Below are 23,478 nucleotides of genomic sequence, written 5' to 3' on the forward strand. Positions count from 1 at the left end.
CCAGGCAAAGGCAGGCAACGCGGGCTGAGGCAAGCACTGGTTAATGCAGTCTGCCAAAACAGCAAGGAGTGATTGACAAGATGAATTTTTTGCCACTGAACATTTCTAGCATAGCACCCTCTGACAGAATGGGACTCAGAGAGGTCCTGAGAAATAGCAAAATTTAATTAAAAAAAAAAAAGGGCAGGCAGGCAAACATCTTTCCTTCCTGTTAGCCACTTTACACGTAATTCCCCAGCACATAGAGGGCTCTCTGTGAGAATGAAGGAAGGACATGCCAAGGAAATGTGTGTGCAGTCTGGTGCTGGAGAGGGCACTGCAGCCACAGGAGCAGGTCGCAAGGACCAAGGGAGGGACAGCGGAAGATGGGGGAGGCAAGTGAGCCAAGGGATCAAGAGTCCCCATCATGGCCAGGGGAAGAGGAGCACTGTTAATGGAAATGTGTCACGCTCATGTTACCAGAGAGCATCTCAAGCACTTTTCCCAGACTGCTCCCTGCATCTCAGGTGTGTGCAGTACTGTAACGTGATGGCCATGGTGCCACTGTTCAGACTGCAGAGGGGCAGAACCTGTACTTGCACGTCAGATTTATTGGTGGCAAAAGGATATAATTGGTAAACAACAGCTGAGAGAGGGTTAATTAATCAGCTGCTGTGGTGCAGCAGCATTCCCATAGGTCCCTGGAGCCTGAGCACCATGTGGCTTTTCTGCTTGTGAACTCCATCATTGTCAAATCCCTCTGTAACTTACGTTAAATGAAAATAGAACAAATGGAGTTTCTCATAATTAGATATATCATCCCTCTTTAAATCATACCAGAATCTGCTGGCCAGTGTTGCTTTTGCGATCACCGACTGTTTCAGAGTGAAATAAGAATTACACTGTGCAGCAGAAAAAAATAGGCATGAACCTGGTAATAGTAACATTTCAGCCAGCATTTGCTTAGGTTTTCAGCTCTTTCTTTGCTCTCTGTGTCACCAGCAGCATAACATCTAGGTCAGTTGTAAAATACTGCAATTTTCATCTAGTATGCCCAATGAAAACAGGTGTTTGGAGGAGAAATATGTGTTTGAAGGAGAAAATTGATATATACAATGTTTCAGAATCCTGCTGGATATGTTATCTTTTCCTGAATAGTTAAAATGGTGTTTGTGATCTTTCAGCCAGTTTCCAAAATGTTGCCAGCAGTCTTTAAACTTGTCTAACATGGCTCTGGTACTTTGTATTTTTTTCCTTCATACTAATAATTTTTGTAAAATAATCCAATCCTAGGTTTTTGCTGGGGTTTTTGGTAACATTTTCATAGTTAACCAATTGTATTTTGATTTCTTCTTTATTAACAAGATTTGGGCAGATCCAAAAAGATGCTCAGATACTTAAACTGACTTATTCATCTAAACTCCCAAATAATCTTGAACACCAGCCTCAGCTTGAGATGAGTCACCCTGTGAAAGTGCCTGTTTCTTTCCATTGAGAGCTCGACGTGAGTAGTTGAGGCTTAAATATCTGGCTTCTGAATTCCTAAGTCCAGGTAAATGAATCCCTCTTAAGGAACACAAATAATTGTTCAGCTGTCCTATAACTATCTTGTCAAACTGAGACCTTTGTCTCAGATCCAGCACATCAGCATAGACCTGGGGTCAAATACAGCCTGATGTCCTCAAAGAACTTGAGTAGTTTGGTCTTTGCACACTTTGACTCAAAAAACCCAGCATTCAGATGGAAAATGGAACACAAGGGGCTAGGTCTGCTAGGAGTTGAAGCTTTGCTCAGTTTCTGTGGTGTACATATTCCTGATTTAGGAAATATTTTTTATTTTTCCCTTTTTTCAGTTTAGGAGGGAAGGAGAGACAGAATAAGAAATGTAGGGGTTTTTCACTATTTGGTATGAGACGGAGCATTTGAGAATGTTCAGACAACAGTAAAAATATCCTCATCTTTTGTCTCAAAGCTGTGGAGAAAGTCTGCCATAAACAGGGCTGTTGTTCAGTTTTAGTTTACATTCATTTGTACTGGTATTGAAAATGAGCAACAAGGGAGACCACAGGTGCTAAAGCACTAAAGAACTGTAAAACAAATAAAATGCTTCATTTTCAGCCAGGGGCAGGTTACAATGTTTCCTAGAAAAAAGCTTTTAATAGAAGGAAATTTTATTGTAAACTGATGGTGACATTAAGCAGAATTGACTATAATTGATTAATGTAATCTGCATATTTTGTGATTATCTGAGACATGGCTACCATGTAATGAAAATTTTGCAATATTCAAAGCCTGTGCACAAGGTTATTTCTTCTTCCATAAATCTGAGCACATAAAGGGGGTTGGAGGAGTGCTTTAAATTGCCAGGGATGATCTGGATGATAAAACTTAAGTGCAAAATGAATATTAATTTTTAGTGCAGTAAAATTAGCTGACTCTTTGAAGATTACAGGTACTTAACCTTTTCTGGAGTACAGTTATCTGTTTTAAACTGAATTTTAATTTTTTTTTTTACTCTTACAGTTAGATGTTTGTTTGGTGTGTTGAGGATATTCCATTCTGGTTTGGATGCTTATGGGAGATGGGAAGTTCTGGGTAGAGAAGCAGGAGCAGCACGCTGTGAGCTTTTAGAGGGAATGCCCAGGCTGCACTTGGGCACTGACATCTTGCCCTAGCCAGTTTAGTACCAGTGACTCTTCAGCCAGGAGTAAGCTTCTCTGAAGTGAATAGATACCTGGTGTTTTCTTTGGGGCACTACAAAGAACAGCATGAAATTTTGAATGTTGGACTTCCCAGAGGAAAGCCCTTGACATCCTTCAGACTACTTTCTTTGTGGTACTAGGATTTGCATGTACCATGCCAAAGGAGTCAGTCTGCATTCCAGTGAGAATGTATCTTTGTTTTTCTTAGGTAGATAATGTATTCTAAAAATTTGCAGTGAGGAACCCTGGAGTTTCTGTTGGAGTCATAGGCTAAGTTAGCCCGGCCAAAAGCTACCATCATTGCCCCCAGCCAAGTTATCTCAAGATAAACAAATTTGACAGAATTCATTTTGACTTCCTTTACTTTTCCTTTATGAGTGGTAGCTTCTTAAATTATTCTCTCATGATACAGAGTTCAGGTCAGGTCCTGACTACACAGCCAAGGAGCTGCTGTTAACCAAATTGTACATGGTCTGAGTACTCTGCACATTCCATGAAAATGAGCCTTCTAGTAAATTGCTGTTAGAATTGCTATAGTCACTACTCATTAAAAAAATCAGGTTTTTTAGTCAAACTCATTTACAGCTTATAATGGACTAATATCCTTACTGATTTCCATTATAAGAAGACTAGAAAATGTGTTTTTCCATCTTTGCAGAGCAGATCCCCATCATAGCTGAGATGACTGAGAATCTATTTGCAAGCTATTTTATTTGCATTCAGTAAATCTGTCAGACATAAAGTCATGGTTGGTCCCCAGCACAGGAAGGACATCAGCCTGTTGGAGCGAGTCCAGAGGAGGCCACCAAGGTGATTAGAGAGATGGAGCACCTCTCCTATGAGCAAAGGCTGAGAGAATTGGGGTCGTTCATCCTAGAAAAGAGAAGGCTTAGGGGTGACCTAATTGTGACCTTTCGATATCTGAAGGAAGCCTACAAGAAAGCTGGAGAGGGACTTTTTACAAGAGCATGGAGCGAATGGATCCAGACTGAGAGTAGGTTTAGATTAGATATTAGGAAAACGTTCTTTTCTGTGAGAGTGGTGAGGCACTGGAACAGTCTGCCCAGAGAAGTTGTGGATGCCTTGCTGGAAATGTTCAAGGCCAGGTTGGATAGGGCTCTGAGGAACCTGGTCTAGAGGAAGGTATCCCTGCCCATGGCAGTCGATTTGGAACTAGGTGATCTTTAAGGTCCTTTCCAACCCAGGCTATTTTATGATTAATTCTATGATTTTATGATATATGTAATATTGCTATAACATACTCATCTGTTGTTTCTGACATGTTTATGAGAAATCATCCAAGAACTTGAAATCTCATAAATAATTATTTGTCTAAATGTGAATAGTTAGATTTTCTAGATAGTAGAGAGACAAGCAATTTTGCCATTGAAAAGTGTGTGTATGTTCTTTGTCATCATGCAAAACAACAAAAGAAAAAGTAAGTGAAACCTGCAAAGTCACGTGTGACTGTCACATGTGAGAAGGAATGTGTCATTTGCAAGACATTAAAATTCTGGCTCAGAAAAAGGATATGTTAGTGCAAAACAGCGACACACTGGTTGATATTTCAGTTATTTGTCTGTTATTTGCAATACTATCAGAAGTTAGTGTGTTTTATAAGTCAGTTCAGGTATTGAGACATTTTCATCTGAGTAAATTCCGTCAGAGATACAGTGTTTGCCAATTATTTATGAACTTCCTTTTCCTCCTCCGTTCCCCAGAGTTCAGTTTGTCTCTGCCATTGTGGCTTCCCTCTACTGATGTGGTTTTCACATCACTGCATGAGAATCAAGGGGATATAAGAAAATAGTGGTTTCTTCTAAATTTGTGGTAGGATACTCAAATCCATTTACTGCTTTTGTTTGCAATGTTGTGGTTAATCAAAGGAAAGCCTTTAGGAAGTAATTATTGACTATCAGCCAGGAAAATGAACTTTATAATACAGTTTATCAGAGAGGTCTTTGAACTGCTGAAAGCCATACCATACCTGTTATCCTGTTATACGTCACTCAGGGAGAAGTCCCTTCCCTCATGTCGACTGATTAGGGAAGGACCTTTCTTGTCACGGGTTCCATTGTGTTTCAGGGTGCAGATCGTTAACATGGTAACCTGCTCAATGGTGGAGACTTAGTAGAAAAAGCAATGAGGAGTTAAATGGGATCATCAGTTTGAACTTTTAAATCTCGGGCTTGCAGGTTGGACTCGAAAGGGTTGGTCAGAGACACAACATTATCCTTCAAAAAGTCCTGCTGCATGGAAGGGGTGGGGCAGGCTGCCACCGCAGGAGGTGAGGTGAGGAGATGATGGCAGCAGGCGGTTCTCAGCACATCTTGCAGCAGGCATGATTCCTGAATTTGCAGCTGAAAGTGGCTGTAAATCGCTCTCCTCTACACAGTCTCAGGTCTGATTGTGATGAGCAATCAGAGTGGCTCAAGTGTTGCTTTGCTTTTTAAAAGAAGCACCTGTAATACTACTTTGAGCTCATTTGAATGCTAATTAGTAACAGGATCTTTAACATCAGAAGTGAGTTCCATATTTGACACATAACCACCTTAAGCATGCACATCTATGTAATAGGTGATAAAAGATACATCTAACACATCAGCAAGCAATTGCAAGTGTCCTTGGACAAAAATATATTGGATCTGCATTGGGTTTTTTTTCTGTATGTATGCAACACATCATGCCCTGTGTTCATGGGTTCATGTTCCTGAATGTGACAGAAGAATGTAAGAGTGGGCTCAGTCTGAAGCTCCTGCAAAAGATTGAAAACTTTGGGTAAGAACATAAGAACTAGTGAAAATTGAGAAGTTTTCCAAGAATTAGTTGTTTGAGGACATTCTGAACTGCAGAAACATTAAGATTGGTAAGACTTTGGTATTTAGCCTCTCATATGAAAATACTTCCATACTCGAAATCATCCTTTTCATCTTGACCTGTTTTGTTTCTATACTTATTTAAATTGTGGCACCAGAACGGTCTCGTACAGGTTTTGCAGTTTCATTTCTTTTCCTTCTTAAAAATTACCTAATAGGCAATGCCCGTTTAATTGGTATTGAACACTGAATAAGTTCTTTCTGTAGATCTTAATGTAATACCTTCAAGATCTTTCTCCTGAAATAACGTCATCTAGAGTCTGTGCACACAGATAAAGCTGGTCTTTATCACTGGAGAATTTTTATTACTGTTCAGCTCATTTTCTGGATCGGTTATGAATAGTTTAGCAGAACATGTCCCCAAATGGTTCTTGTGGGACTCATCTAGCAGCTTCTCTAAAATGAACACCTATTTCTTATCTTTTGTAATGCGTAACTTGATGAGCTCTCCAACTGTTCCCTCATTAAGGAAAAGGGCAGCAGCGCTGCTTTTGTATTCAATAGGAGTGAATTTGGAACATCTGTCTTACTTCCTTGCTACTTTATGAATCCCAGAGAACCTTAAGCCTGAAATAATTATCAGATCTCCTTCACCCTCATGTGGCATTGCTGTCCAGACACTTCAGTCTGAGGAGTATTCCTATGGACAACTCTGGAATCTACAGATTTCAGGGATAGGAAGCAATTGAACAGGAAATCAGATGGCCACAATCTGGTGTTTAGAATCAAAATCATGCCTAAATCCTGGGTGTTTAAGTTCTTTTGCAGCTATAAGCTAAGCGAGTAGGTTACACAGTTATATTGGGAAAGGCTTGGAAGTCTCTTTACGTAGGCACCTACAACAGCAGTACCTTCGTGTTGAAGTAATACCTTCGTGCATCAGTGGATTTATTCTCTAGGCTGGTATTTGGGGAAGCATCCTTCATGAAATGGATGGTTAAGCAGGTATTTACCTTCAAGTGGGTACTTGAAGCCTTCATCATGAAATTAGCTTTAAATATACAAATAAATGAATTGCCAAAGGGAACCTTCAGGTTCCTTTATAGTCAAAGGTGAGTGCACACATTAGACCTCTTCTGATCGACTCTTTCAAAATACAAGTTTAATTCTGCTTATGCTTAAAATAGCTTAGGCATGGATTTTTCCTTCCAGAATTCTCTCTATATTCTCTATGTAGTAGAAATATTCTTTCTACTATTTCCTTCAGGTGACTAAAACCAAAGTCTTTAAAGTACTTGACTGTTATACAACTGGAGTTTACTTATACTTCAGTTCAATAGCCTGTAGCAAAAAAATCCATTCAGAATATGGAGAACTGCAAAACATTTCTTTTCATACTTAAAGACAGAATGCCCTTTTGAATCTTGTGATACAAGTATTCTATTTATTCTTTGGAGAAAAAACTCTGTTCTTGTAGGAATGATATAATAATAATAAACCTTAATGACAAAGAAGGAGTAAAAAGATTATACATTAATTTAAATTTTCTTCTTTGTATATTTCAAATTAAAAATACTGGGGTTTATTAGACACAGCTTTTGAGAAGGCTTTATACTTCACAGATGAATGTTTCCTGAATAATAAGAATTATTGTTATGTGGTCAGTTTATGGAATTCTTAGCATAAATTTAATTAACCTTCTTTTCAAGATGACTGATAATCTGTCATCAGCTAGCTTGTTGAATTACCTAAAGCATCAACAGAGCTTTCTAGTGTCTATAACATTTGTATCACTTTAAGGTGACTGTTCACCTTCTCTCTCTCTGTAATCTCTCGGATTAAAAATTATAAAACTTGGCTCTAAACGTAATTAAATAAATAGAGCTAAAGTGATGTAATAGAACTAGTAAAATAATTTCTGGAAAGTAAAAATGACAGCACAGGAAAAGAAGGTATGTTTTCCTCCAACTGATGTAAACAGTTATACCTCCTTTATTCAAATGATCTGTTTTTCTTGTGACACAGGCTTGTTGCTTTATTTTTGACACAGTAAGCTCTTAAAGTTCTTACAATGCCATCAGTCAGTATAATATCTCTCTACACTTCATTTTTTAAAATCACTAAATAACTGTATTTATCCTTTTGAATGCGTTGTTTTGGCATTGGCTGTCAGCAGCCTGCCTGTAACTGAGCAAAACCCTGTATCGTAGTGAGGAGCCCTTACTACAGGGATGGTTTGGGAATACAGTTTGTGCTCATTAGCTTTGATCCCTTTGTGCAGAGACTCATCCTCAGCAGTAGCTGCTGCCATCACAGCTTACACTGTGGCAGAACCCAAATGGTTGTGTTTATACCCTGAGATAGTGTATAATCTAGCATTGGTTGAACTAGGGAGTGCATTGGAAGCAGCAGGCCTCAAGTCCAGGTATGCATTTAGGTTGAAAATTAGACATTCGTAGCTGAAAAAAAAATCTCTATATCCCAAGAGTGTTTTTCAGACCTGGTCAGCAAAGGCAATTAATTACTTATGTTGTCTTTCTACTGACACTGGTAGCCCTGTGTCTCAGTAAATATGGTGATGCTATCACTTGTTGCAGGCTGCAGGCTTTGTGCTAAAGCTGGGACCTTCCAGCCTCGCTCTGGGCTGGCTGGGGTCTGCCCCCAGCTCCCTGTGAGCCTGCTGACTTCTAACTGCAGTTGTCTAATGGCTGAGTGATTCTTGCCTATGTTGCTTTACCTTTTGCCTAGGTTTGTACTATATCTGTAATAAATGGATGGTGATAATGCGTCATTATTCTGTGTGGAGGATGCTGCTGTGGCCCTCGAATAAAACTGCAACACAGGGGAATACAGGGGTGGGATGGAAGTGCAGGATTGGAAAGCAAAGGCATGGGGTGATAAGAAATGCTCCAGGGCTGTAAATAGGAGCTTGGCATCAATGTCAGTGGCAGTGTCCTTACAAAAGGAATGCAACCTTGAGATCTGAGTAAAATCACTTCATCAGTAACAAAGAGAGCAAATAAAACATACTCAGCATATGTAAAACTTACCATATCTAGTGAATTTGGATGGGAAATGAAGTTACTAAACAGTGGAGAAAGAATAATGTAAATAACTTGTTCACAAACCTAAAAACATCCCCAAGTGCTTCCTGGAGAGAACAGGAAGAAACTATCGCTATCAGTATATCGGTATTATACATCTTGCAGCAATTCATGTCAACTCATGTGAATGTCACACACACACACACACACACACACACACCCCCCGTCAGCAGTAGAAGGGTAAGCATAACACAAGGGAAAAGGTCAGGCACTAAAAAGAAGACTACTAATAATTCTTTGATTAAGAAAAAAAAAGATGATTTCTTAGATGGTAGATTTTTGCCCATAGTAGAAATGTAACATCTTGTTAGGAGTTCTAACAACCTACACTGTAATTGTGGTTGCAACAAGTTGCTAATTAGCCTCTCATAAATAAAAGCATGATTTTTACTGTAATTAATTAAAGCAAAGTCTTCTTCCTGAATCTGAAAGCACCCTGACTGCAGTGGTCCCTAGTTGTGATCATAAGTTCTAAGATTAACTTAGTCCTACCAAGCATCTTTTGGTACAGTAATTGTGCATTTCTTGAGGATCTTTAATTTCCTACATTAGCTTTGCAAACTTGCAATTCGTTGGTTGTATTCATTGAATATCGTCAGCTTGTTTAGTTCTAGCAGTAATTGTTTAATGCCTGGGTGGTTCTTACCTGTGCTGTTTTAGCTTCTGCTTAGATTTGTACAACTGTAGGAACATTTGTAGGTTTGTGAACTCTTATAGCTGCTCTTAGTTTTCTGGGAAGGAATTTATACAAAGAGTTGTTGGTCACACTGGTCACCAGCTGTTGCCTCATTTTTGGCACATACCACTTTAATTTGTTAACCTTTCTCCTAGACATTTTTTTTTTTTCACAGAATTTATATTTTTTCTTCATTTAACCTTCACCCCTGGTTTTAGGGTTCTTTCAGTAGTTATTCAGTGGTTGTACTCTCATGACGTTCTTCTGCTGATTTGTCTTTGTTTTCCTTTTCACCTATCTAAACAAAAATGTGATCTAGGTATGGCTTAGTACCTCTTAGCTGTTAAGATGTTGTCATATGTCATTATGAAAAATATCAGGAAATAAAGCACCCTTGAATTGAAGGGCCTGTTTACCTAAGGCAGTACTGAATGTACATAATTCTCTGCTTCATTTCACCAAAGGAACTATGAAAATTTTAATGATGCAACAAATATAGAAAAATAATTGTTGTCACCTGTATCTTCAATAGTTTCCTCTCTTGTAAGCAATGTTCTTTCTACATGCCTGTATATCATTGTGGGGTCTCTGTCGCTATTGCAGGTATTGTACATGCACGCTCTTTGCTCTGCTATGTGAGCTCTCCTCATGTGCTCACCACCTCCATCTTTATTTTCTTCCTAGAGTGAAAATAACTGGTTTAAAAACAAAAGTCAAGGAACAGCTAAGGTCTTTTAGCTTCACTCTGTACTCTGCTGAACACCATTCCAATGCTTCATCCATTATCAAATTTTTCCTCTCTTTTGTTCTCTGCTCCTTCACTGATGGGACCTGGGACTTGAAAGTTTTTTTTAAATCCAAACCAGTACCACCAAGATCTATTCTGATTTACTTGTTATCCTGTAGTTCACTGTTACTTTTACTACAGTGTGGCAGACAATGTCTTGATTTTTTCATTTGTGTCCAGATGAAAAAGAAATAGGTTTGCATTTATCAAACTGCATCCTCATTAATTTTATTCTGTAGCACTGCCCATTGGTCTTATGAATAATGCCTGTGTAGCAGCAGCACTGTGATTATCATCTTTGTCTAGTCTCTGCACTATGCTTTTCTTTGCAAATTTCTTGCAAGATTGCAAATCCACTGCAATTCTCTTATTGTTCTTCAAGTACACAGTTTCTTTTCGTAGCTGTATTTGTTACATTATAGGAAGTTCTATGTATTGCATTGATGAAATTTTTCTCTGAGATCTACACAATTCCTGTTGCAAGTTTCTTTTCTGTTATTCTTTGATATCTTGTTATTTTATTGTTATTTTATTCATCAGTCTGGACTGTGTAACTTTGTTTGCCATGCAAACTCCATTTCTTCTTTCAACTTTATTCCAGTATTTTTATTCAAGCATTTTGGCCAGGATTCCAGACAGAAAGTAGTTCTCTGTCAACATGCTTTTTTTTTTTTTAAGTGGTAAGGCTGCTTTCACATCCAGACATAATTCATCATTTTTCTTGGCCTTTATGTTCTTATCAGTTACATGCTTCACTTTTGCAGACATTGATACTCCTGATATTTCTGCTTTAGAGTTTTATAATTCATTTTCCCTGCTTTGGGCAATTGAAAATTATAAAACACAACAGGTATTTCAAAATACCTGTTACCTTTTATGAGGGAGTGGGTTGTGGAGCCATGCATCAGGTGGAAGGTGGATGGATTTGGACACCAAGGTGGATGGACTTGAACACCATGTGACAGACATGCTGTAAGGCAGCAAGTAAGGGTGAAAGAAGCCTGAAGCAAATAATGTGGGTGGAGCTGGGTTCTTTCAGTCTTGAGAAATGAAGGGAATTGGCATGCAGAAGGAAGCAGAAGAGGATCAGGATGAAGGGGCAGTTTTCTCTGGAAGGTGATGTGCTCAACCTGTAGTGAAGTTAAACTTCATCACTATGAACTAAGTAAGAACCATACTGTTAACCTGAGAGTGAGTACTAAGAGCAATTGCCATCACTGATAGAGAATCTCAGGAAATTTATTCCATTCATTTTATAAATCAGAACTGATTAGGTCCCAGGTTTGTGTTTTTCTACCTTAAGATCCAGTGCCTAAGACTTAACTGCATTTTCATTGTTTTCAGGGTTGTTCTCTACAGTGAATCCATCAGTCTTTCAATACAAGTCACCCTTCACTGTGATTTGGTTCATGTCTACATGAGTAGGCTTAAGCAGTTATAATATCTGTACTTGGGCTGTGGGCAAACAACTTGGCTGCTGGGTAGACCCTGGCCAAGGCTGTGCAAGCTAAACAGAGTCTAGAAAACTGCTGGACATGATGTGGGGAATCATGGAACATAAAAAGCTATGAGAATCTGACAAAACTTACAGACAGCTCCACAGAGAATACCTGGACCTCACAGGTGGTTAAAGCGAAATTATACGAGAAACATCCAAAGTCCTGCACTGGTGCATTAGAGACTGTCAGGGCCTTGCAAGGCCATCAACATTCAGATAGCCTTGTAAAGAACACATATAAAATAGATTTATGATGATCTCACCTATTCTGCCTTAATGTACCATGTGCTAGAAAGTCTCATAACCCCTCTCAGTCCTTACCAGTGCTACATGGGGTGTTTATTCATTAGTGGTTTAGTTTAACTCAGAAGCACAGTTTAGAGGAGAGTCTCCTGATCGTTCCCAATTCCCATTACTTATAGTGAGCAGAGTTTATAGGACTCCTCTCCTAGGAAACTAAACCAAAGCTGAGCTCCAGGAAGGCTCTGTGGCTTCTAATGCAAACTTAATTTGTGCAACAAGGCTACAACTAGCAGGAAGCAAAACCAACTGCAATGCTAGAGAAGGGGCAGTACTTTCATCCTAAATAGAAGCAGTCGTTTCCTACAGAAATTGCTGCCAAATAGTGACAGAAAGCATGTGCTGATCCAAGGGAGGCAGGTTATAAAATGATGTATTTTAAGAATTCCTGGGGTTTTTTGAGGAAATAAAAGAGAAACATAATACCTATTGTTACCACTGTAGAAGCATACACCTAACTTTCTGTAAGACAGGTCTGTGTTATCAAATTGTGTTACTGATGTCTTAGCTGTGCAAAATCCTAATCAAAATAATGAGCCAAACATTATTTTTTATTTTTTCTACATTTGAAAAAAGTTCCAATATATAGTTTTTACAAAGTTTATTGGCAGTCTTCCTCTGAAAGACAGCTTTTGGGGCTTCCTGGTGTTTTGTTTTTTTTCCCAGAATTTTAAAAAACAATGAAAGAAAAATCCAGCAATTTCTAGGATGTCGCTTTATAACTACTAAAACTTAATTCTTTTGAAATACTTTATATCATATTATTCAGAAAGCAGCAATCAAATGTGTGGGGATTTTTTCCCAGAAAACTGAAAAGTGTTGTAACATATCATGATGGACTTTTATATTATGCTATGGTTCTTATGGACATTTCAATAATAAGCTAAAACGCCAAAGATACTTTAACTGTAAAAATAAAAATACTCTGCCATCTGTACTGCTTATCTGAATTTTTAAGTTTCAGTTGAAAAAAATTATGTCCATTTTCAACTTTTAAAAATAAAATCATAGATCACATTTATTGAGTTATGATTTTATCATCATCTGCAAAATGTTGACTTAGCCTGGAGTCAGGTCTAGGACTCTGGAGCTAAAATGTAGAGCTGCAGAAATTCATTAAAGGAATTTTATCCTTGTGTATTCAGTGAAAAATCAAAAAATTATTGGTGCTGGATATTCTACAGTGGATAAAAAGAACTATATGTCTATTGTTAGAAGCATAGCATCATGCAAATATTTTTGGTGTCAAGAAATGGTGTAAAGTAGTCAAGGCTAAACTAAGTGAAGTTAATGGAGAATTAAATAGACTTAAGTCAGTAAGAATTGTAATCTGTTGTTACAATTTTTATATTTTAGCTAAGTGTTCATAAACTATTATTTTAGTATGTACTAAAAAGCTGTAACTTCATCAATTTCAAGTAAATTATTTTACTTCTTTTTCTGTGATTATTTTTTCTATATGTACATATTTTCTTCTAAATTACATTTCTCAAAATATTTTTGAAGACTGAGATTTCAGCTCATCATATCTTTAGCATTACTTATGGCTATCTTGTGTAGTAATGGCATAAATGTTTCATTTTGTTGTCATAGTCAGTGCCATTTACATGATCACTATTTTATATCTTTGCTTTTTATGAAGTGGTTGCTACCATGCATGTGTATTGCAATTTGCATTTGCTATCTCAAAGCTTTGTGTAAGAAAGTGGATTGATGTTTCAGAACATTACTCTAACATGAAGTAGGATTATTAGGCTTGTTTTATATCTGGAAAACTGGGACCCTGCAACCCAAAGATGGTTGAAATAAATCTAGGTGAGGTGATTCACCATCTTAACTGATGCACACTGGGTTGCATAGCTACTCTGTATCAGAACTGGAACTGAAACTCAGACATCATTGAGTACTGAGTGCACCTCTGAGGACCCCAATATAAGAAGCACATGGACCTGTTGAAGCAAGTCCAAAGGAGGACCTCAAAGATGATCAGTACTGGAGGCCTCTGCTATGAAGAGAATTTGGGTTGTTCAGCCTGGAGAAGAGAAGGCTCGGGATAAACTTAGATCAGCATTCCGGTACCTGAAGGAGGCTACAAGAAAGCTGGAGAGAGACTTTTTACAAGGGCATGTATGAAAGGACAAGGAATAGTGGCTTTAAACTGAGAGTAGGTTTAGATTAGATATTAGGAAAAGGTTCTTCACTATCAGGATGGTGAGACACTGGAACAGATTGCTCAGAGAAGTTAGCGATGCCCCATCCCTGGAAGTATTCAAGGTTGGATGGAGCCCTGAGCAGCCTGGTCTAGTGGAAGGTGTCGGTGTCCGTGACAGGGAGGCTGGAACCAGCTGGTCTTTAAGGTCCCTTCACACCCAAACCATCCTGTGATTCTGTGTCTCAAATAGAAGTACTAGGGCATATTTTCCTTAGTGATACTGAAATGTACAGGCTGCAGAAATGCATTAAAGAACCTAAAGACATTACTAAACCATAGCATTTGTTAAAGTGTTCCAAAATGGTTAAATGGATCTTTATTTTTTATTTTTTGTTAAGAGCTGAGATTCAGATAGATGAATGCAGCTTTTCAGTTATGGATTTAATATGTCGCTACTTGCTTTTGGAGTATTTAGCATTTTTTCACTGTGCTGATTAAAATCTGCTGTAGATGATAATTATGCTGGGTTTATCATTCAAATGCTCAAAATTGATTTTTAAATCTTTAAGTGGCTTGTACTAGGCTTTTATTTCTTGAAGGGTTTAAAAGATAGCTTATATTATGTCCTTCTGTCATATTCTCTGTAAATTTTAAATCACTGCAAAATTAGTACATTTTCAGTTCTAAAAACCAAACCTACCCTTTTTTTGTAGGAGGAAGAACTAAGGAAAAGTGGAGAAGCCAAATACGCGCACTTGAGTGATGAGCTCCACGTATTAATTGAAGTTTTTGCTCCGCCTGGGGAGGCGTATTCTCGTATGAGTCATGCCTTGGAAGAAATAAAAAAATTCCTGGTTCCTGTAAGTGACTTGTAACATTTTTCTGTGACTGGTTATGGTTTTGTTGCATTGAATTTGTGCCTTTTTTAAGCACCTTTAGATCAAGAAAAAGAAAAGTTCTGTTGAACTTTTGTCCTTTATTCTCTCTCATTTCTCAAGGAGTTGCCAAACAGGCCATTAACTGTCACAGCTGATGCCCTAATATATTTTCTAGATGTTTTATTATTTCCATTTGTCAGTGTTTCTTGTTTTCCTTACTTGATTTCTGGAGGGAGTACTAGATTACTTTTTTTTTCTCATGGCAGACAGTAGTCATTAGAATGAGAGTACACTTTCAAGATTTTTGAGTATTTAAGTCTGTAAAAACATTTTAATACATGTAACAATTTATCTAAATATCTTGCTAATGAAGTTAATGAATTTCTTGTGGAGCAAACAGCATGAGCAAAACGTTCCTAAGACATTTCTGTTTAGACATCTTATGACTCAGACCACAGTTTAGCATCTCCTCCATCAGCCAGGAGAGCACAGAAACATACTCTAAAGCTGGGAACCTTTTCAATTTGATTTATGCTAAGTATATAACTTTCTGAGATATTTATCTTTTTGTCTATTGATTTTCCTCAAATTCTCTGAAATATATTTTCCACATTTATACAGTTACTCCATGATATTTTCATACTTAAATTTGTCCTAGAATTGAAGCATATGTATACTAGGTATTAAGTAAAGTACTACTAGAGTTACATGAGTTGTCATCTGAGGTCTTAGCATCACCTGAGAGTTCTTAGTGTTCTAAAAATGTCCAGAACTTATATTCCTTAAAAAGAATATGATGACAGCTAGTTTCTATTTGTGATTAAAAAATGAAAGGCGGTAACTGTTCGTGTCTCTTGATAATAACGGAAGGATTCGATTAGTGCCTTTTTGTTATGAGTAGTATGAAACCGAGGTAAGAGATGTTCATGTGAGGCATATGCATATTTGCCTGGAAGAATTTTAACGCTTTATTTGGTGTGGGCTTCGTGGTGGAGGAAAAGGAGAATACATTATGAGTGAAATATTGAAGCAGAGTATATAAAATGTTCAAATTTTTTAGAGCAAATAAATTTTTTTAAGAATACAAACTATGTAACTTAAGATTGTTAAAAATAAACACCTGGATATTTGTTTTAAATAAAAAAGTTTATTGGCACCAAGTGAGTGCCCAGAAATGAGCTACAAGTTTTAAACAAGTTAAATCTATCTTTCGAATTCTCCTTTTTCATCCCCTTAATATGCTTCTAGTTTGGGAACACTGGTAATAAAATACTATTTAAAATTCTTTGAAATACCTATGAGACAAGAAAGTACCTTTTTTTCATGATTTCTGATTTTATGTTGAACATACAATATGGGGGACAAATTAAGTCAATGTTGTAATGTGGCAGCATACTGTGGAATGACATTTTGGCTGCACATTAATGGTGAAGATCTTCCAAGCCATTACACTGACAGAAAATTTATCATTAAGTAACATGTTCCTGAAAATTCTGGAGTGTATTAGCTAAAAATGGTAACAGGGCCAATTATAAAATTTGCCAGTCTTTGTCCTTTAGATAACTCTATTTCCAGTTGTTTGTGATTTTGTCAAACTGCAACAGGGTTCTTGTTTAAAGTTATCTTTTTATGTCCTTTTCATTCTGGAAGAGAGCTCTTGCATTCTAGCATGACACAATGATGATGGCACCCTTTCCTTGTGGCACCTGGATTTTTAACATCCATTATATATTCTGTCCAACCTGAGAAATTCTGTTCTGGCTGAATAAGCGAGAGAGACCAGTGGGTGTTGAGAGTAATATTGAAATTTGTTGTAAATATTCAGCATATATTTTGTGTGACACATTATTTATTCATAAGGATTATAGGAATTTTCCAGCACAAGTATAAGAGCTACACTGGAGGAAATATAAAAACTAGTTCTTTATTATGAGATTTTGAACATGGTTGACAGTAGCAATAATAGACCCTGTCTTAGAAGGCCACCAGATTTGTCAGACATGATTTACTCTTAGTGAAGCTGTCACCATTCACCTCCCTATTTTCCATGTGCCCTAGCAAAGTTTCCAAGATGATCTTCTCCATGGTCTTGCCAGGACCTGAGGTGAGAGTAAGAGAGCTGTAGTTTCCCGTGTCTTTCTTATTTCTTTTTTTAAAAGTGAGGGTTATTTTTCCAGTCAGTGGGAACTTCAGTGCCATGACTTCTCAGATACGATGATGGATAGTGGCTTAGCCACTTCCTCAGCCAGTTCCCTCAGAATGAGCAGATGCATCCCCTCAGGTCCCATGAACTTGCACACCTTCAGGTTTCTTAGATGTTCTCAAACCTGATCCTCTCGTACAGTCGGTGGTTCTTCATTTTCCCAGTCCCTGCCTTTGCCTTTTGTGACCTGGGCTGTGTGGCTGGAACACTTGTTGGTGAAAACCAAGACAAAGAAGTCATTAATTACCTCAGCCTTCTTCATTTCTGGCGTAACCAGGTCTCCTGTTTCCTTCTGGAGAGGGCCCACATTTTCTCTAGTCTTTCATTTATCACGGATGTACTTTTCCTGTTGCCCTTGCCATTCCTGTCCAGTTTTAATACTGTCAAGGCTTTAGGTTTCCTAACCTGGTCCCTGGCTGCTTGGACAATCTCTCTGTATTCCTCCCAGGCTGCCTGTTCTTGCATTCACCCTCTGTTGGCTTCCTTTTTATGTTTGAGTTTGTCCAGGAACATCTTGTTCATTTGTGTGAGCCTCCTGTCATTTTTGCCTGACTTCCTCTTCATTATGATGCATCACTCCTGAGCTTGGAGATAACCATCCTTGAACATTAACCAGCTTTCTTGTGCCCCTCTTCCCTCCAGGGAATCATAATCATTCCAAACAAGTAACAATTGTACTTTATGACTTGTTTGTTAGTTTTATCCCCTCTGCTTCATTTCAAATTTACAAAGCAATTATTAACTGGCTGGTTGCAACATGTTACAAGGGGTTTGCACTCAAAAAGATTGCACTAGATAATTTCCTTTTTGTTCCCTATTTACAGCATCTCTTGAATTTGTTTTATGATGTTTCGTTGTTTATAAGACCTAATTTATTGCAGCAATGAATATTGGAATTGCATGACAGGGATGAAAACAGTAGAATGTATCAGTTTTATTTATACCAAATCAAGGATGTAATAAACTATTCAAATGAGTTCTCATACTGCTTATGAATTTTGTGATGTTTATGTGAAATATTGCCCTCAGAAATAACATTGTGTCAGTAAAATGGAATAACATTTTTATACCTTATCCATAAGTTTTCATGAGACTGAATTTTAAAATAAAAGCCTAGAAAACATGGTAAGAGAAAAAGAGAAAAATGTAGAGTAGGACTAAGGAAAAAAAATGGTTGAACATTTATTAACTGAAGCAAAGTCTTAATGAACAACAACTTTTGATTTAAATGTGATTACTTAATTTTCACCTTTGACCTTACCCAAGAATAGGTTTCAAAATTTTTACTAGTGAAGATTTTCCCTCCAAGTTAGAGGTACTTACTCTGGCTGTTCCACAAGTTAACACATTCCAAAGCTGCAGGCAGCTTGGTCTGAGGTGGTTCATTGGGATCCCTCCAACAGGCATTTCAGCGCAGGGTCTGCAGCGCTCAGGGCTTTGCCAGCTGAGGCGCTTTCAAAGCCAAGCTATTTCATTTACTGTCTGCTGCTTCCATCTTGCAAGTGACTTGAGGTCTGAGTGGGAGCTGCCATTGGGGCGTTGCTAACTGGTTGATAAGATTTATTTTGTAACTAACTTTTGTGGTTCTTTGGTGTATTTTATGCAGAACTTTGGTTTTGGAGGGTGTAATATCCAATTACTAACTAGATGCTGTGCTCCATTTTGTTTTGATGTTTACTCTCAGTATGAAAATATAAATATGATTGAAATATGACAGATCAAAAGACCCATGATTGTAGCATGTGACCCTTGTATAACAAGGAATAAGTGATGCTCCTCGTGCGGTGGTGAGACAAAGAGATTTAATTCAAACTCGCGCGCCCTTTTATCCTTACAGATCATGTGACTTTCTTAACCAACCAGTTTACTAACTCTGGGGCATGCTCCTTGGGCTCTGTACCTGGCACATCCTCTGTGCCACCTTTGGCCCGCCCCTACACATCCCCTCTTTTAATTATATTAAGAAGTCACAAAAACAGTATGAACAAAAATGCAAACAACAATGCAAACAACAATTTTAACAATCAAAACATTATAAAACTACTAAGCTTCGCAGTGATCCGGCACATTGCTTGCTCAGTTTCTTAATTCTAATGTAAACCTTTTAAAACCTTCTTATATTCCTATAGGGTAGTGCAACTTGGATAATTACTTTATTAACTTGGGGCTTATCTTAACTGTCTATAAACTTATAACTTTTTAATCTGAGGGTTTTTATAACTGGGGATTTCAAACTTTATTTAAGAACAGGGTAATCTTAGCAAACTACAATTTCTCAAAAGCGACCTGTGGCTGAGGTAATGTTATTTGTGAGGTGTTTGGTTTTTATTATTTGACCAATCACACAACCATTTTCATTCACACACTCATATCATACATCGGTGGCCACCGTACTGAACACACACATGAACACACACACACACACATTCCAGAGATTGCTTTTCACCACATTGGTCATTTCCTAATGTAAACTTGAAAACATAACATAACTCTTTTCCAAACTTCTGCGTTGCTCTGGTTCCTGTTGCTGTGGTCACATATTTGAATAGGGTTTTACACACCTGGAAGAAACCTGCTTGAGTTCTTTTCTATAACTTTTAGGCATAGCTTTCTCTCCATGTCACAAACCTAGGTATCTCATCCATCGTCCTGAAATCAAATCTTACTATGATTAGCAACTTGGGAGAAACAAACGCCTGAGGTGCGTGCTGCTTTTCAGACCTGCTTCTTTCAGCACTGTCACAACTCAAAATTTGATAACATACATGGTTTTATACAGATGTTCTTACAGGTTACACCAGTTCTCCCCCTTTTTGTTTAAACTTAGCACGTTTTTCAATATGTGTTTTTACTGTTTTATGGATTAGTGTGAAATACTTGACGTGAGAATTTTCCTATTTCATAGGAAGTAACTGCTTAATTTTAATGTTAATCTATTTTAGAGTACCAAAGGTTTGCTAAGCAAGTAACTCATGTGTTTTACACCTTTGTGTTTTGTCTAGTGAATGTAGTAGCAGTTATGTTTTGTGAATGTATATCTATTTGCATGTACAATTTCAATATGTCCAATTCAAAATGTATATCTCTGATCGCCAAGCCTCATTTGCATTTAACTCTCTAGGGTGGTTTCCTGACAGTGTGGCATACTTTGATGATGTAGCTTTATTGATTGTTATTTGAATGGTCTCTTAGAGAACCTGTATTCTGATGGAGAATGAATGAAGCAATTGCTTGCTTTAAAACTCTGGGTATAGTGTTAAACATTGCTGCTTTAGCAGCTTTTCAGTTTCTGTCAGTCATTGGCTGTGGCAGGTCAGGATGTGATTTTGCGTGCATTTGTATACAAATCATACCTTTTGTAACTCACAGGAACCAATCAGAACGCATTTCAAAAAACAGGTAAGGGTTAACAATATCTCAAGGAAATTAACTTTCAAAACAGATTATCAACCTCATAGCATAATAAGCACAATTATAACATCAAAGGATTGTTTTAAAATTTTCCCAAGGTAATGACAATCAGTCCAGAACTATACAGAAGCTTAGTTCATGGCTTGTAGTTTTCTCACTGTTCCGTGGCAGGATTTATTTAAGTCTATTGCAGCATATTGTGTTTTCCTAGATGCATATGTGAAGGCCCTGAGGCCTTTCATTGGTTCAGTATTGCATCTGGTGTGGCCTTTAAAGGTAAACTGTTGATTTCTGCCACAATCTGTGCTTAAGGAGATGGATTAAATTATTACCACTAAAACTTGCCAGGGCATCTTGAAATCCAGCGTCCTCAGCTGTCATCCTATCCAAATTGTCCTTTCAAGGCTGGAATGTTGGTAAAGGCAGGATTTCTTCCGTCCAGATCCTCAGTCGTGCTCTGCCCTAAATGACAAGCTTACAAACTCAATAGCAACTTACACAGATTTAGGTGGTGGGGTATGACTGAAAGAGCTGTTTTAGAACTAACAGCGGCTTCTCTCAGTTTGATCCCACTGAAACAAAGCTGCAATGCTTCATACCTGCTGGAAACAAAAACTAGGCAGATTTGCTTTTCAGGATCTCCCCTGTTTTGTTTGCTCTTTGTTACCTTGGTATAATTCTCTAATTTTTGGTTTGCCCCTGTAATCAACAATTTGTCAGACTTTAAGTTGGAGTTCTCCCCTAGCAACACAAAGAGAGGTTGTAGGTTCCCTCTGTTTATGGCTAAAACCGGTTTTAAGCAACTGGTAGCCCTTTGAGGTTTCTGCAACTCCTGTAAATACAAATGTTTTTTACCTCGAGCTGTGTCACCTGTGTAGAGCTTTTTTGCTGTGTTGTCTTGTCCATGGCAAGTCCAGAATTGTGGCTGTTGGATTCTTCCTGAAACAAACTGAAGATCTGCACCTTGGGCAGTTTTGGTTAAAACAGCAGGAACAATTAGCAGTTCATTTCTTGTGGCATTGGTTATTAATGTGTCCTCTGCATAATGATGTATTATGGCTGTCTGATACTTCATCGAGGTATTTTGCATCTCCTGAGGAGGTACAGCCTAGCAGTGAGTTTGAATAGTTTGTGCACTGCTTAAAACCATGATGGGAAAGAGGGGTTTCTGGGCATCCTCAGGGTGACAGAGAATGGTAAAAGAACATTTTTTTGAATCAGTTACCACTTGTGACAAATTTGCTAGAAACTCTTTAAATAGAGGCAGTCCAATCTGCAAGGCTTCTGCATGTGTTTTGACTGCGTGTTCCGCTGTTAGCATCTGTAATGTTTTCCACCTGTCACCCTTCTTTGGGGTACAGGGTACATGGTTATTTTGGGGCTGGTTATTGGTGTGTGGCTTGCCTTAAGTAGTTTTCTCTTTTGCACATGAACAGTAGTGCTAAAAAAGAGTACAGCTAGCAATGCTATTACAAGCAATACAATACTTGTAGCATATCTTTTGTTTTGCGTATGGCACCCTTGGTACAACTGAGTCATTTCTCTGCTGCTAGGGTGTTTATGGAATGTTGCAATTAGGGGCTTCCAGGGACAATTCTCCTGATAGTGATTTATTTCTCCACAACTCAAACAACTAGTTGTGTGTCTGACTTCTTTGTGTGTTCTTATTTGGGCATCTAAAGCTGCAGCTAGAGAGGCAGGTAGCTGCTTCTCAGAGCTAGCCTTTTGATAGGTTTGCACTAGCTCAGTAAAGTCACAGTTCTCCCTTGCAGGAGAGCTCTGCAAGGCTCTTGCATTTTCTCTTTCAAAAGCCAAATGCTTGTACAGCATCTCTCTGGCTTCATTGTATTCAATTTGCTTGTTTAAAGTCGACTGTAGCTGGTCCAAACATCTTAAATTCAACTCAGTATAACTTTGTAACTCTTCACTGTTGGACAGATAATCATTTTGATCTGCAGTGATAATGTTTTTCATAGCCTTTAGGGCTTGCCTGGCTATCTCTTTATGGTATTTTGATTGTGAATCTAAATTATAATTTGCTTTTCCGCCTGATTGATGTGCCATGGTGTCTGCCTGTAGGTATTTAATATGAATAGAGCAATTTTTCTGGAAATCAGCTAACCAGACTGTATATTGGGTGTTACTGAGAACTAGTTTTATCAGTTCTTTCCAGTCAGATGTAGTGAGTGGGTAGGTGTAACTCAATGCCTCCAAATATTTAAATATATTGGTTAAGGACAGACCAGAACCACTTATCAATTGCCTCAGGAATTCTGCGGCCTCATACAAGGCCTGACTCTGAGGGGGCTGGCTTAGGCTCATATCGCCTGGGCAAGCCTGAATAATATTCAGGTTTTCCTTTCGTATTGCCTCGTCCAGACATTGTTCCCACATGTTAGCTGAAATCTCCTCTTGTGCCCTATTGATCCCTCCCGTTGGAACTATGTTTAGCTCTTTCTCCCCCTCCTTCTCCCCTTCCTTCTCTCCCTCCCTCCATTCGTCCCATTCCTCCCCCCTTTTGGTTTCGGCAAAACCGGTTCCCTGTGGGGGGATGGTGGTCAGTGCAGGTGGCGAGTGGGGGGCGGGGCTGGGCTCTCGGCCGGAAAAGAAAGGTTGGAGTACAGTTTGTGTGGGGGAGGAAAATGGCTGCGGCCATGGCTGGCCACGTGGTCGCGGTGCATTTGCAGCGAAAGGGAATGAATACATTAAGTTACTCTCCCCATCACTGTAACAGGACTGCCTTGTGTGGACCCGGGGGTCAGAAGTTCGCATGGCAGTGTCTGTCTCTTCCCAGCGACTTGTTTTACGTGGCTCCCGTGTCTCCCGGTATGATCTCTGAGTTTGTGTTATCATGTTGTGCTGTGCTTACTTTCAGCAGTGTGTGTGGGGGGGGTGTGGTGTGGGTTGTTTGTCTTTCTCTGTGTGCCTCGTGCAGGCAGAGTTTATCAGAGTAAAACTGCTTTATGTTGCAA

At 38.4% G+C, this 23,478-nt stretch overlaps 1 protein-coding gene across 24 annotated transcripts in view; it reads left to right on the forward strand.

The window, feature by feature from the left end:
• KHDRBS2 (KH RNA binding domain containing, signal transduction associated 2) overlaps positions 1–23,478 on the forward strand; it is a 735,331-nt gene that overhangs the window by 157,962 nt on the left and 553,891 nt on the right. For all 24 annotated transcript variants that reach the window (XR_010429445.1, XR_010429434.1, XR_010429428.1 and 21 more), the window contains exon 4: positions 14,728–14,874. Coding sequence is in view for 4 of the 24 variants with exons in the window: in XM_064650303.1 (XP_064506373.1) it covers positions 14,728–14,874 (147 nt within the window). In the remaining 20 variants the exon portion in view is untranslated. The remainder of the gene's footprint in view (positions 1–14,727; positions 14,875–23,478) is intronic.

This window comes from Pseudopipra pipra, chromosome 3 (genome assembly GCF_036250125.1).
Source record: "Pseudopipra pipra isolate bDixPip1 chromosome 3, bDixPip1.hap1, whole genome shotgun sequence".
NCBI classification, from domain to species: Eukaryota; Metazoa; Chordata; class Aves; order Passeriformes; family Pipridae; genus Pseudopipra; species Pseudopipra pipra.